We start from the raw sequence: 15,269 nt of genomic DNA, 5'->3' as shown, positions 1-15,269 counted from the left end.
CAGTGACGGACGGTCAGGGAGTGAGGGGGCACGTGGATCAAGCCGGCAAGGTTTAAGACGAAAACAAGTAGCAGGCAGGTCTCGTTTCAGCGGAAGCCTAGAAGGACGGGGGCTTTGAAGGAGGTGTGCTCCCTGCGGGACGAGGGTGGGGGGCATTGGGGGCGGGGGGGGGGGGGTGAAGGCAGGTGAGACGCAGAGCCCGGGCCCTGTGGAGGCTAGCACCTGCCTACTCTGGGCCTGACTCTGGGCAGGGCGGGGAGCAGCGTACGGGGGCTCCATGCCCGCTAGGGCAGGTGCTCCACGCGTGGCCTTGGGTCTCTGGGGGTCGACCCTAACTCATTCCCCACCCGCGCTACTGAAGTTATGGGCCACCCACTGTCCCCGTGCCCCCTGCTCGGGGCTCTGCGGCCACCCGTGGGCTCGGGAGCCATCGTTTCTGGCTGAGATCCCGTCGGTCTTTGAGGTTCAGTGAGAGCAGGGCACAGATGCATGTGTCTGGGGCATGGGGGCCGGCCGCTCACGCGACTCCTGCTGCATAGGTGGGCAGGGCCCCCGCGTTGGTCCTGAGAGCGGGGTCGCAGCGTGCCCGTGTGGGGCCGCGGGCTGTCCCCGCCCGGCCCCCAAGGATGCAGGGCACCCCCAGGCCAGCGTGGCCGTGGCCTTGGAGGGTTGAGCACGCTTGTCCTGAGGTACCCCGGTGGAACCCAGGCTGTGGTCCTTCCTGTCCAGGGTCCGGGGTCCCTGGGAGGCTGAGGGCACCTTCATGCAGACCTCTAAGCCCCTCAACACAGATGGCTCATCCCAGCTCGCTGAGCCTCCTCGTGGGGGGATCCGGGACCTGATCCTGGGGAGGGGGCGCTGGGCGGGGCGGCAGGGGCATCCGGCGAGCTGCCCCAGGCCGAGCTTCCGCTGCTCCTGGCACGTTCGGGGTGGCTTTCGGGCCATCGGGGCCTGAGCACAGCTTCTCCGCAGCCTGTTATCTTGTTTAAACAGCACTGCTGTTTGAAGGGGCAGGCCTGGCCACGCGGTTACCACGAGCCTCACAATTGTTCCTGGAGGGTGGGCAGGGGACAGGCCTCCAGAACACAACACCCCCCCGTCCCCCGCGAAGCCCCATCTGTCGATGGCCTCAGGCCTGTGGGGCCCAGCACCCCCGCCCTGCCTACCCCCGCCCGCCCGGGATGCAGGGAGCCACCCCCTGGGGTGGGGGCAGGCTGGGCCCTTTGCTGAGCCGGCTTCTGGTCCCTGGGCGTGGAGTCCGAGGGCCGTGAGTACCCGGGAGGTGCGGGTGAGAGACGCACATCCCCCCCCCCGAGTGCTGATCCCAGTGCTGCTCACTGACCCCCACTCTGACCCCTGACCCCTGACCCGGACCTGGGGCTGCCTGTCTGCAGGGGGCGGCAGGTGCTGGGGGAGGGTCAGGGCCCTGGCGGAGGGCACACGGAGTCATGGAGTTGGATCCTGGGGCCATAGCACCGACCCCGGGCAGGACCGTGCCGTCTCGGCCCTGGGAGCCCAAGGGGTCGAGGGCCAGGGCACCTCGAGGGCTCGCGGATTCGGACAGAAGGAGAAGCAGCGGGTGGCCCGCTTGCCCCGCTGCCCCCGCGCCGACCGTGGCTTCCAGCCATCCCCGCAGACCAGCCCCGGGCATTGTGGGGCTCCTGCGCCCATCAGCCTCGCTAACCCAGTCCTGGGTCCGGGGCAGCCGGCGCCCAGCCCTGCGGGAGGAACACGTGGGCAGCACTGACTCGATCAGCCTGGACGCAACCCAGTCGTCCAGCTCTTTTCCCCAGGCGCCCGGAGCAGGGTTTAGGGTGGGGGCCGGCGGGGACCGCAGGTGGCTCCGGCTGTCAGAGGCTCTCCCTGGGGCAGAGGGGCCCTCAGCCCAGCCCCCACATGGTGTAAATGGGGGCCGCGGGGAAGAGCGAGGCCCAGCCACAGGGCGCCCTGCGGTAACCGCCCCGTCCCCCGCCCACCAGCAGCAGGTCCCCAGAAGGACTGCCCCCTTCCCTGCCCCATGCCCCGGGGGGCCGTGAGGTCTCCTGAACCCCGAGGTGCCCTCCCTGGCTGCCAGCAAGTAGACGGCGGTGGACAGTGTCGCCTGGCCACCAGCCAGCCCGGTCCTCCGTGCCCCTCCCAGAGGGCCGCCTGGTCCAGCCTGAGGGTCTGGGTCTGCGACGCTGTGCAAGGCTGAGGGTGGAGCTGCCTCCCCAGTTGCCGTGGAAACGGCAGGACCGCGCTCAGTCGCCCTAGTGGCAGAGACTTGGCGGTGGGAAGGGCCCGAGGGGCCACAGGCGTTCCCAGGCCCCCTGTGGGCAGGCCGACCAGGACCATGCCTGCCCCCCTACCCGTCTGCACAGGGCGGTAGTGACTGCATGCTTGCCGGGGTGAGCCAGGCTCACGGGCCCTGCCCTCCCACGGACTCATCCACGAGGGGCGCGATCCCCGGGAGTGGAGGTCTGAGTCGCTGCCCCAGGCCTCCAGCCTCTGCCTCTGGCCGCCTCCTCCCTGTCCCCAGGGGGCCCTCCCGCCTGCGCCCCTCAGCCTGAGGGCTGTAGCCACAAGCGGGCCCTGCACCTCTGAGCACACCCCGCCTCTGACTCACGACAACTAGATCCCAAAGGGAAGCGCGCGGCAGAGGCTGAGGGCCTTTAGTGGATGTGGGGGGTGGGGGCAGGAATGGGTCGGGGGGAACCCAGGGCTTCAAGCCGCCAGGCAGCCTGTGATCTGGGCCCGGTCCCTTTCCTGTGGAGCCCAGGGCCAGGGGCGCCCCAAGTGCAGCCTCTGCCTGCCCCCCCCAACCCACAGCCTCCCAGCAGGGCCCCCCGGCACCCCAGGCTTGCTAGACTTTTCTGCAGCTTTGCATGGAGACGACACAGCCCACTCAGCCACAGGCTGCAGCCCCCTCTTGGGTGACAAGCCTGTCTCTGCAGCTGCAGGTGCAGCTTACACGGGTCCCCCCTGCCGGCGCCCCTGCCAGCACCTCGGGACAGATGGGGTGTGAGGCTGGGGTCCACTTGCCCTGTCCTCAGCGGAGGAGACCCGTGCAGCAGGGCTCAGGGTGGGCCAGGGAGGTCCCGGGGGGCTCCTCCCACCCAGGGCACAGGGCTGTCTGGGCCTCAGCTCCTTGCAGGCCATGGAGGAGGGGGCGGTCAGTGCCACGCTGAGCATGGGCCCCCCCGACGGGCCTGCGGCCAGCAGCGCCCTCACATCCCGTGGACGGCCGGTGCCACCTCGACGTCCAGCCCCGGATGGACCCTGCCCACTCGGCCCACTGAGCCGGGTGCCGCCAGGCATCCCCACTGACGGCCCCCGCCCTCGGCGCCCTCAGAGCCTGGCACTGTGGTGAATGGAGCTCATTCATGCCTGCAGCCCAGCCTCCCTGCGTGAAAAGCCGGGTTCACGGCTCCCAAGAACAAACACCCCAGGCTGGTCCTGCAGCAGGCAGACTGGGGCCCTTCTGGGCCAGGACCTTGTGCTGGGCCCCAAGGAGCTGAGTGAGTGCCAGGCCGCACCCCGCTACCTGGGGCCTCCGCCCTGCTTGGCCTGCCCGCCGCCCCATCCTGGCCACCAGGGCCCCCCGTCCCAGGACGTCTGGCCTTGGTCTCCAAGTCAGCGCATGATGGCTGCTGCTGGCCCTGGTGCCTGGCGCGGGGCCTCTCAGCTTCCCATAGGGGTCCCGTTCCGCCCCCAACCTCTGGAGGAGGGCGGCCGACAGAGCCCCCTTTCCCAGGGGTGCGGCGGGCCCAAAGCACAGCTGGAGGCTGGCAGAGTGGGGTGCCGGCTGCCCGGGGAGGCTGAGGAGGCGTGAGGGAAGCCAGCTCAAGTGGCAGAGGGTGCGGAGATGCTGACGGGCCGGGGTTTCTAGGGGCCCCTGGAGGGGCTGTAGGGGTGGGAGGAGGTGCTGGGGGCCCCCATGGACAGGTGGCCAGTGGCCCGCATGCCCTGGTCCTCCTCCATGCCCCCCCCGCCCCCCAGAGGCCAGAGACACCGTGAGCTGATCAGGGCGGTACTCTCCCTGTGCGGGTGGGCGGGCCCCCGTTCCCTCCTGCCCAGGGGCTGGTCAGACTGCACTGGTGCCAATGGGGTCCCACCCCCCAGCATTGCAGGGCAGACCAGCAGGGTCCCGAGTGACCCCTCGGCAGGCGCGCTGGACGCAGGAGCTGCCTGTCTCCCCACACCGGTGACCCAGCAGGGCCCAGATGCCTGGATATCCGAACAGCTGCTGCCCCTGCCCAGCATTGGCCCGCCCACCCTGGAGCCCCGCCACACACAGGGCCCCCCCGGCCACTTGGCCTCCGGTCTCTGGGCTTTGGCACCTGCCCGAAACCAGAGACCTGCTCAGCGAGTGTGCGCTCAGTGCTTGGTGAATACGTGCCTCTGGCCACATCTGTTGTTTATCGTACGTGTGAGATCTGGGGTCGGGAGCACCCTGATTAAGACATCGTTCCGGCGAAATGACAGACAGCTCCGCCGCTGGTCCTTTCCACGCGGCTTCCAGGAATCCATTAGCGCTCGTTGCCACCCAGTGGCAGGTGGTTTCCTGGACCACCAGCCTCGGCGAGGGGGACTCCATCCTGCTCTCAGACACGCTGGGGGCCGGCATCCTGCTTCTGTCTGCAGAAGGATCGCCCCCCCAACACACACACATACACACGGTCACTCCCCCAACACACACGATCACCCCCCAACACACACGATCACCCCCCAACACACATGATCACCCCCCAACACATACGATCATCCCCCAACACACACAATCACCCCGCAACACACACCATCATCCCCCAACACACATGATCATCCCCCAACACACACACATGATCACCCCCCAAACACACACGCACAGTCACCCCCAACACACACGATCATCCCCCAACAGACATGATCACCCCCAACACACACGATCACCCCCCAACACACATGATCACCCCCAACACACACACATGATCACCCCCCCAACACACACACACATGATCACCCCCCCAACACACACACACAATCACCCCCCAACACACACGATCACCCCCAACACACACACATGATCACCCCCCAAACACACACACACGCAATCACCCCCCAACACACATGATCACCCCCCAACGCACACGATCACCCCCAACACACACATATGATCACCCCCCAAACACACACACACACATGATCACCCCCCAAACACACACACACGCAATCACCCCCCAACACACATGATCACCCCCCAACGCACACGATCACCCCCCAACGCACACGATCACCCCCAACACACACATATGATCACCCCCCAAACACACACACACACACGATCACCCCCCAACACACACGATCACCCCCAACACACACGATCACCCCCCAAACACACACCGTCCCCAAGACCTGAGACCAGGCTCTTTCTAACGAAAGCACAGGAAGGGTTTGAAAGACCAGCCTCCCAGGTGGAGAGCAGGGCCTGGAGTCCGTGTCTCTGTGGTGAGGGGGCGGTGGGGAGGGATGCCTTGTCAGCACTGATGCCATCAGATCCTGTTCGTCTGAGAGGGCCAGGCCTCTGGGAGATGAGGGAGGGCTTCATGGGCGCCCCTGGGCACCCCACCCTGGGGCCAGCAGCTCTGCGCGTCTGCCCCGGAGGGTCAGCGAGCCTCGAGCTCCTGGCCTGGGGACTTGGAGCACATTTCTCTGCCTTGGTTTCTTCGTCTGCAGGATGGGATGATAAGGTCAAGGGTGGTCAGCAGAGCGTCCCTGTTCATTGTGCGTGCTCAGAACAGTCCTTCATCTAATGACTCAGCTCTAGGCTGGCCCTGCCTTCAGGACACTCATCTTATTCACCTTAAAACACAGGGCAGCTCACCACCCGCAGGCGTCCCTTAAGAAGCAAGGTGATCAGTCGTGGGGGGTGGGGAGGAGCAGGTGAGGGCCCTGGGCTCCTCGAGAGCCTGCAGGCTGCAGCATATCCTTGGTCCTCTTGGGGAGGTGGAAGGGGCCCCCGGGGCCACACTGCAGTCACGGGGCCTCCGGGGGGTCGTCCTCACCTCCTGGGGGCGGCGGAGGGCTCCTGTGTGTGGCACCAGGTGAGCACGCAGCCAGCAGGGGCTGGGCTGGCCCAGCTCCGCCCTGGAGCCTTTTAGGAACAGAGGACCCGCATGTCACAGACTCCCGTGAGGCCTGACACCTGGCAGGATGGAGGCTCCTGGCTGGCCCACCCCCAGCAGGCGGGGCTGACCACGAGCTCCCTGCAGAGGGGTGTGGCGAGGACGGTCCTGCATGGGAGGCAGGGCCTGGCCTGTGGGGGCGGGTCCCCGGCCGGCAGCCCCTGAAGGCGCGCGGCCAGTGACCCCGGGGGGGCTGTGCGGGCGTGGGGCCTGCTGGGGCCCGGCTCTGCTGACCGCCCCCCACCCCCTCCCCCCAGAGCCGGATGGCCGAGAGCCTGCGCCTCTTCGACTCCATCTGCAACAACAACTGGTTCGTCAGCACGTCCCTCATCCTCTTCCTGAACAAGAAGGACCTGCTGGCACAGAAGATCCGCCGCATCCCGCTGACCGTGTGCTTCCCCGAGTACAGCGGCCAGAACACCTACGAGGAGGCCGCCGTCTACATCCAGCGGCAGTTCGAGGACCTGAACCGCAACAAGGAGACCAAGGAGATCTACTCGCACTTCACCTGCGCCACCGACACCGGCAACATCCAGTTCGTGTTCGACGCCGTGACCGACGTCATCATCCAGAACAACCTCAAGTACATCGGCCTCTGCTGAGGGCCGGCGCCGCGGCGAGGCGGGGACCAGCCCGGGGCGGAAGACGGGGGTGGGGGCCGGCGGGGCCGCGGCGAGGCGGGGGTGGGGGCCGGCGGGGCCGCGGCGAGGCGGAGGACCAGCCCGGGGCCAGAAGCCGGGGGTGGGGGCTGGAGCGTGCCCCCAGCCCCCGCCCCGGCCCCCTCGTCTCTGCAAACACGACTATATACGGATAGGTTGCTAGGTAGGTAGACACACTTGCGCGCGTGCACACACACGCATACACACACTCTCTCTCTCTGCAGACGGGCAGGCCCCTCGCCTGGCCGAGGTCCCATGAAGGCTTGAGGAGCTGCCGCCAAGTCCGCCCCCCCAACCCCCAGACCCTCCCGCCACGTCACTCTGCCTTCCTGACACGGCCCTGCTCCGTGCCGGGGGACCACAGGGCCGGGCGGCCAACTCCCCGGGAGGAGACCCAGAGCCGGGGCCGTGCCGCCCACAGCACTGACTAGCCCTCCGGCCACTCACCGCCCTTTTTAACGCGCTTGGGGACCATGCAGCAAAGCCACACGGTGACCCGCGTGGCGCGGCCCGCTGGGTTCCCGCTTTTCTCCTACGAGTTGGACGTTTTATAAAACCAAACCCTGGTTTTTCTCCTCCGATATCCTTTTTTTTTTTTTGGGCCAAATCTCGTGGTGTTTCGCAGAGATACAGAAAATTTCCAATGCAGTTGAGTATTCTTTTTTAAACGCAGATTTTCAAAACCTATTTTTTGTCCCCCCCACTCCGGGTGGCCCTTCTCGTGTCTTGGCTTGCTGAGTGTCAAAGTCGTCACCGGGCGCATCTATCCGTCTGCCCGGCGGTAGCCTCGGGGCCGCGTTGTACATACGCCCGTGCAGCGTCCCCTGTCCCTGGTGCGGCCTCCGCTTCGTTTTTCTTTCAGAAAATAAACGTGCTGTGTTCACAGAAGGCCCTTCACCGCGGGAGCGGACGAGCAGTAGCTTGGCGTCTCGGTGTTTAAAACGGGAAATGACCTGTGGCGTCTCCGCGTGTGAAGGGACGGGAGGCCCGAGGGGCAGCCGGCCTCCTGTGAAGGCTCGGCCGCCTGAGGGGGGCCCTTCCTGCCCGCGGGGCTACCCCCCGCCACGTGGACGGCCCCGGCCGAGGGCTGCCCGCAGAGCCCTCGCCGGGCGGAACCCCTCTGGGCCCTTGTTCGGGACCCCGAGCCCGAGGTCAGTGCCCAGAGTCACAGCCGAGGACTGTCGAAGGGGGCGCAAGGAGCCGAGGGATAGCGCGAAAGTCCGAGATCGTCTCCTTTATGAAAATAAAATTCCCTGAATGAGCCAGGCCTCGTCCCCGAGTGCTCTGTGTGCGGCACGGGGTCGGGGGGACGGTGGCCATGCCCAGGTCCCTCTTCTCTGCCCACTCCCTGCACGCCTTTAGAAAAACCGTCTGGAGATGAACGTCAAGAACCAACAAGCCCAACGGAGGCGGAGGCCCGCCCGCCTGTGTGTCCTGAGGTGCTGCAGTTGGAGACAATGGGGGCTCCAGCCCAAGCTGCTCAGTCACCTGGACCCCCTCTGCCCCAAAGACACCGTGTCCAGGGTCAGAGTCATCCCTGCGGGGCGGGCTGGCGTACGGAGCAGGGTCCCCGGCCCAGCGCCGGCTGCCTCGCCAGGGTGGGGAGCAGCGTCGCCGAGGGTGGGAAACGCTCCTCAGGGAAGTTCATCCTCACTGGGCGGGGTGCTCGGGGTGTCAGTGGCGACCCATTTGACAGAGGACGGGAACGTGCCCAAGGTCGGGTGCGGGGGCGGGGGCGGCGGAGCCATCCTCTCCAGGGGGGGCAGAGAGGGGGCCGAGGGCCAGTGCTTCCCAAGGCCTGGGTCTTTGCTCAGCTTTGCCCCCGAACGGCTGCGGCAGGAGCCCGGGGGGAGGGGTGCACGGAGCCACCCCAGAGCACCATCTCAAACCCAGGACCCAGCCAAAGCCCCGAGGGAGGTACGCAGACACAGTGGCGCAGGGCCCCTGCTCATCCCCAAGCAGCGGAACCCGCTCTGCAGGCTTATTCTGTGCTTTCATGCCAGCTGGGATAGGAGGTAAGCTCACCGCGAGCGTCTTTAACTAAAAGCACACAGCTGGAGGGAAACAAGGCGTCTGCCTCCTGCCCTGATGCGTTCAAGGCAGAGACAGGATTCCCTGGGACAGCCCCCTGGCCTCCCCACCTCCACCTTTTATTTGCTCAGTTCCTCCTCTGACCAGCTGATCCCTCTGCTGAGGGGGCCCAAGACCCACCCCCGGGGCCTCGGAAGTCCCCTCCGCCGGGCAGACAGGGCTGGGGCGTTTGCGAGGATGGAGCCGCCTCCTTCCGGGAAGGCACGAGCTGCGGTGCAGAGAGGCCCACGCTTAGCAGTGCGGGAGCTGGGACAGGGGGCTGAGCTGAAGGAGGGCGGCCCTGAGCGGGGAGAGGGTCCCCTGGGGCCGCGGCTGAGTCCGGGGGGCCGGGGGCGTGTGCTGCCCCCGGGCTGTCCGGCTGAGGACGCCCGCAAACCCCACCCCCGCGCTCCCCTGGAGGCAGCCCCCCATCGCTGTCTGGCCCCAAGGAGGGACTCCAGGAAAGCCCGCCCCCCGCCCCTGCCGCCAGAGGAGAGGGCCGGGGAGGGGGGTGGCGAGAGCGCTTCCCGGGCTGTGTCCGCACGGGGGGCGGCCGCTGGTCACTCGGGGCCCCGCAAAGCGGAGCCGCCCGCGCTGCGGTGGCCGGTCCTGCGGCGCCCCCTGCCGGCCACTGCGGGGAGGGGTACCAGAAACAGCTGCCCTGGCCCACTCAAACCCTCCCAACACTGGCCCCAGCGAGGACACGCCCGGGACACGGCCCCCCAGGCCGGCGCTCAGGGCCCCCAGAAGGTCCTCCGGGGGCGCCCGCCACGCGCCGTGTCCCTCCCCCGCTCTCCGTCCAAGCTGCGCACCGCCTGCTGCCGACCCTCCCCAGAGTGTCCCAGGCCTCCCTCTGGGCGGGTCACAGAGGCTGAGCAGAGCCCAGGAAATCCTGAGATAAAGGGTGAAACTCTGGCCTCCCTGCTCTCCGGGAGAGCCTAACCCCTGTGAATTTCAGAAAAATTTGCAGGGGGCCATACAGCGCTTGCTTATTGAAGGTAGGAAGACAGTGTTGGGCTGGTAAGGGACTTTTGGCTTCAGAACAGAAATCCACCCCGGGTCCCTTCTCAAGCTGAGTGTGAAAAGCAAAACTCTTTCTCAACTTTTAGAAGAAAATGTGACAGAATGCCTCCATGAGCTCTTAGCGCCAAAGTCTTAAATGGCACCCCCCATCAAAAGCCACAAAGGAAAAGATTGATGGAAGCTCACTACCATTCAAATGAAAAACTGCTGTTTTATTAAATAAAAAGTGACTTTACTCAAATGAACAAACAGTGGAAATCTATCAGACTGCCTGGAACATGGTGTTTGCACTGTGTGTGGCCAGCTGAGGGTAGAATCTGGGAGAAATGAAACACTCCCTGCAATCGATGAGACACAGAGCAAACAAGTCGACAGATGGACTCGGGCTCCCGAGAGGCTCTGGCTGGAGAGAAGACGCCCCTCTGCCAGCCTGGGGACCTCTGCAGAGCCACAGTCAGTGATGGCTAAGGCTATGCAGCCAGCACCCTGCAATAAGGGGGCACGCCCAGCCCTCCCGGCTGGGACAGGAACGCTGAGAAGCGACCGGATCTGCAGCCCCAAGACACCATCCCCAGGGGAAACGAGCACACGCAAGGTCAGCCAGGCTGGGGTGAGTTTACTGAATGTAACTGTAGGTTCCAACACGGGATGGGCAGGCGGAGGTTACAGTCAGGAAATAGAGCCCGTGACACACATCGATACATCCCACATCGATACATGACTATCGACACATCGATAGTCATGGCATTCGGTGTAGAAAGTACCAGGCAGACACGTACAGCAAGATCCACCTATATACAGCTTTTAAATCAGGTGAGGCAAGATCTATGTATAATTCATGATAGTGAAAGTCGCTCAGTCGTGTCCGACTCTTTGCGACCCTTGTACAGTTCATGGAATTCTCCAGGCCAGAATGCTAGAGTGGGTAGCCGTTTCCTTCCCCAACCCAGGGATCGAACCCAGGTCTCCCACATTGCAGGTGGATTCTTTACCAGCTGAGCCGCGAGGGAAGCCCAATGTATATAATTACAACCGTGGTAATATGCAGAGACGTGTGTTTCGGGTGTAGTAGCCCACCCTCGGTGGCTCCGGGGAGGGCGGAAAGGAGGGTGATGCTGGGTGGGGGCGGTGTTGCGGTTCACAGGGTACTGTACTTTTTCAGCAGAAATCTCAAGCAAATGTGAAGGGCAGTTGGATGTTAAGATTCAGCGAAGCTGGTGGTGGTTCCTGATGTTCGTTATCATCGCCTCTCTGTTCCCCCAAATGCTCACAGAGGTCACAGTAATTTTAAGAGTCCCGGGTGAGAACGGCAAATCCCCTGTCTCCACACCCCGAGCAGGGGTGCCCCGGTGCAGAGAGCAAAGGTGAAGCTCGGCCCCAGGACTGGTTCCTCCTGGAGACGCCCCGATCTCCCAGAGGCCCTCGAGCATGGTCGCCTAGGAGAAGCTAGCCAAGGGGTGTTTCAGGAAGACGTGGGCCGGGGTCGGGGGCAGGGTGGTCTTTGACTTGTGTGTTTATTCCGCCACGTTGGGTGGTAGGTGTGGCGCACAGACTCTAGTTACACGCGTGGGCTTCACTGCTCCTCGGCACGTGTGATCTTAACTCCCCAACCAGGCATGGAAACAAAAGTCCCCCGGATTGCACAGCAGGTTCTTAACCGCTGGACCCCCAGGGACGTCCCAGAGCAGACTTTTTAAAAAGACCCCCGGGTTGTGCCCTCCGGCCTGGCGTGCCCAGCCCAGCCCAGCTGCAGGAGGGCGTGGTCCCCGCCGGCCGCAGTTGAAGCCCCGGGGCTCCGCTCTGTTCAGCCGGCCCCTCTGTACTGACTGGTTCCCTTGGCCATTTGTCTCTGGGCCCGGGTTCAGGGAGGGCCCCACCTGGTCCTCACTGCGGGCGTCCGAGGTGGGGACAGGTCCCATCAGCCTCCCTTCCCCACGAGGAGACAGCCTGTCCCGGGGCACGCGGGGCTCCAGGGGAGAGCAGACGGACCCGGCCTGTCTGACTCCTGGTGCCTGACATCTTAAGGCCTGGGTCAGGCTTAAGGCCCTCCCTCCAAGGCCTGGCCTCCTGCCTCTCAGAACGAGCCCCTCATTTACAAATGCTCACTGCGTCACGTGCCGGGTCGAGTGTCAGCTCTGACGCGAATCCCCACCCTCCAGTCGCGGTCAGAGGGTGGTGGTGACCCTGGACTCGCATTGGATTAGCAGAAGTGGTCAGCTGGGGGGGTGCTGACCCAGGGGTGGGGTCTTCCGTCCTTAAAAACGCACTCTGGTGCTTCTCAGAAGAGGGTGTTTACGGGGCTCTCGTCGCCAGGGAGAAACAAGCGAAAACCAAAGTGAGACACAGCCACGCACCCGCCAGCTCAGCTCAAAGAGCCCGTGTGGGCACGGCACGGGCCGCCCGGGGCTCCCTCGCACGACTGGTGGGGGCGCATGTTGGCGAAACTCGTTTAGGACATCACTCCTACGACCTTCTAAAGCTGGACGTCAGTTGTCCTGCGCTCAGCGGTTCTCTGCAAGGCGGATCCCAAAAGAAACGCATACGCGTGTCCGTCGAAAGACAGGTAAGACTGTTAGCGGCCGCTGTATTCTCGGCTGCCACACACCAGAAACAATTCATACGTTCTCAACGAAAACCCACGCGGGCAACAGAAGGGACAAATAACACTCATATAGTGTGCATACCACACTGCACCGCAAACGGGCAAAAACCAGCCACACACGACCGCACAACAGAGACACAGAAGCCAGAGACAGAATCCTGCAGACTGTGTCCACCTGCTCCAGGCCAGAATGCTGGCGTGGGTGGCCATTCCCCCTCCAGAGGATCTTCCCAACCCAGGGATCGAACCTGGGTCTCCTGCATTGCAGGCAGATCCTTTCCTGTCCGAGCCACCAGGGAAGCCCCATGCAAAGTTTAAAGTAGCACAGATCAACCTACGGCCTCTGAACTAGAGACAGATTGAAGTGTCGACCTTTGGGTGAGGGGCGGTGACTTCTGGGAGTAGACCCTTGGCACGTGTCTTGATCTGGGTAGCAGCGGTGCCCAGAAGTGGCAGGCTCACTTGGTACAAGTTAATCAAGCGTTCATGTACAACGTGGGCCTTTTTAACAGGCATGAAGGTGAAAAGTGAACATGAAGTCCCTCAGTCATGTCCGACTCTTCGCGACCCCACAGACTGTAGCCCACCAGGCTCCTCCGTCCATGGGACTTTCCAGGCAAGAGTACTGGATAGGGTTGCCATTTCCTTCTCCAGAGGATCTTCCCGACCCAGGGATCGAACCCAGGTCTCCCACACTGTAGGCAGATGCTTTACCGTCTGAGCCACCAGGGAAGCCCCATTTAACAGGTATGTTGTGTCTCAATAAAAGCATGACGTGCTCTAAGCTGTGATCAGCACAGCAGGTGCCTGTCGGGAGAAGCGCCCCCGGGCCGCCCGCGCCCATGGCGGGCTTACCTGCAGGCAGCTGGGCCAGGTGCTTGAAAGCCGTGTACAGGTTCTCCCGGCAGGCTGGCTGCGCGTCGCTCAGCAGGAAGGACAGGGCTTGGATGACATTGTGCTCCAGAAAGCCCTCTCTGGGGAAGAAAAGTCAGATTTAGACACGGCCAAGGGATGAAATTAAAAGACGCTTTCTCCTTGGAAGGAAGGTTATGACCAACCTAGACAGCATGTTAAAAAGCAGAGACATTACTTTTCCAACAAAGGTCCGTCTAAGTCAAGGCTATGGTTTTTCCAGTGGTCATGTATGGATCTGAGCGTTGGACTATAAAGAAAGCTGAGCACCAAAGAATTGATGCTTCTGCACTGTGGTGTTGGAGAAGACTCTTTAGAGTCCCATGGACTACAAGGAGATCCAACCAGTCCATCCTAAAGGAGATCAGTCCTGGGTGTTCATTGGAAGGACTGATGCTAAAGCTGAAACTCCAATACTTTGGCCACCTGATGTAAAGAGCTGACTCATTGGAAAAGACTCTGAAGCTGGGCAAGGTTGAAGGCAGGAGAATGGGACGACAGAGGATGAGATGGTTGGATGGCATCACGGACTCAATGGACATGAGTTTGAGCAAACTCCAGGAGCTGGTGATGGACAGGGAGGCCTGGCATGCTGCAGTCCACGGGGTCGCAGAGTCGGACACAACTGAGTGACTGAGCTGAACTGAACTGAAGGCTGTGCCCGGAGAGGACCCAGTAAGAACCTAGAGGCAGGGGGTCCGCACCACCCCCCCGCCTCCCTGGAGCCTGAGCCTGGGCCGGCTGGGACAGACTGCATCCCTGCAGCCTCTGAGGAGAAGGCAGAGGCTGCAGTGGCCCTGGAATCCAGTGTACCTGAGTGGTGGTGGAGGACTCCGGGCGACAGAAGCCAGAGGCCAACCTCCCTGAGCACTGGGCTGGGCTAACTGAGCCTCTCTCCACCTGCCGGACACACACCTGTCCTCCGTCCAGGGCAGGCCCATCCCTCAAAACCCACATAAGCCTGTTGTGCTTGTCATTATAATGACATACGTTCATTAACTATCAGGTAAGCCCATTGAAGGGCTTTCCCGGCGGCTCAGCGGAAAAGAACCCACATGCAATGCAGGAGTCAGAGGAGGCTCGGGTTCGATCCCTGGGTGGGGAAGATGGGGAGATTGCTCTGGAGGAGGGCATGGTATCCCACTCCAGGACTCTTGCCTGGAGAATCCCCAAGGACAGAGGAGCCTGTGGGCTACAGTCCATGGGGTCGCAAAGAGTCAGACACGACTGAAGCGACTCAGCATGCATGTGAGCCAATTCGATGAGAGAAGAGTTGTTAGTTTCTGGGTTTCTTTTTTTTTTAAACTTCCTCTTGAAAACAAAGTTGAATGCTTTGGAAATACTTAAAAATGAACGTCTCAAACAGTAGGGAGATGACTGTAAAGATTCTAGAAGGGTCTGGCCTGCAGATTACTTCATTAATATCTTAGTTCTTGGTTAACTTTAAAGAAGTGAAGCTACTGATTCATGATGGTACAGGCGTGGTTTAAGCAGAAAAGATGACGGGAAACATGGTCTGCTGGGCACAGGGACTGGCGGCTGCCTAATCGTTCAGGGGTTTGGGCTTAAGATGAACTGTTTGGGGAACCCCCTGATGGTTCAGTGGTCGGGACTCCGAGCTTTCACTGCTGAGGGCACAGGCTTGATCTGTGGTGGTCGGGCTTCCCAGGTGGCTCAGCAGTAAAGACCCCGCCTGCCAGGAGACGCAGGAGACGCAGGTTTGATCCCTGGGTCAGGAAGACCCCTTGGGGGAATGGCAACCCACCCCGGTGTTCTTGCCTGGGAAATCCCACGGGCAGAGGAGCCTGGTGCGCTGCCGTCCACGGGGTCGCGAGAGTCAGACACAGTGGAGTGCACGCA

The 15,269-nt window shown here is 63.0% G+C and overlaps 2 protein-coding genes across 2 annotated transcripts in view; one reads left to right on the top strand and one right to left on the bottom strand.

The window, feature by feature from the left end:
- Positions 1-8,065, top strand: part of GNAZ (G protein subunit alpha z) — a 30,242-nt gene extending 22,177 nt beyond the window's left edge. The window contains exon 3 of the mRNA XM_070769961.1: positions 6,401-8,065. Coding sequence (XP_070626062.1) covers positions 6,401-6,745 — 345 coding nt within the window. The 3' untranslated portion in view covers positions 6,746-8,065. The remainder of the gene's footprint in view (positions 1-6,400) is intronic.
- Positions 1-15,269, bottom strand: part of RSPH14 (radial spoke head 14 homolog) — a 48,640-nt gene that overhangs the window by 29,359 nt on the left and 4,012 nt on the right. Inside the window, exon 4 of the mRNA XM_070769962.1 lies at positions 13,353-13,471. Coding sequence (XP_070626063.1) covers positions 13,353-13,471 — 119 coding nt within the window. The remainder of the gene's footprint in view (positions 1-13,352; positions 13,472-15,269) is intronic.

This window comes from Bos indicus, chromosome 17 (genome assembly GCF_029378745.1).
Source record: "Bos indicus isolate NIAB-ARS_2022 breed Sahiwal x Tharparkar chromosome 17, NIAB-ARS_B.indTharparkar_mat_pri_1.0, whole genome shotgun sequence".
Lineage (NCBI taxonomy): Eukaryota > Metazoa > Chordata > Mammalia > Artiodactyla > Bovidae > Bos > Bos indicus.
This window is presented reverse-complemented; position numbering and strand designations above follow the sequence as displayed.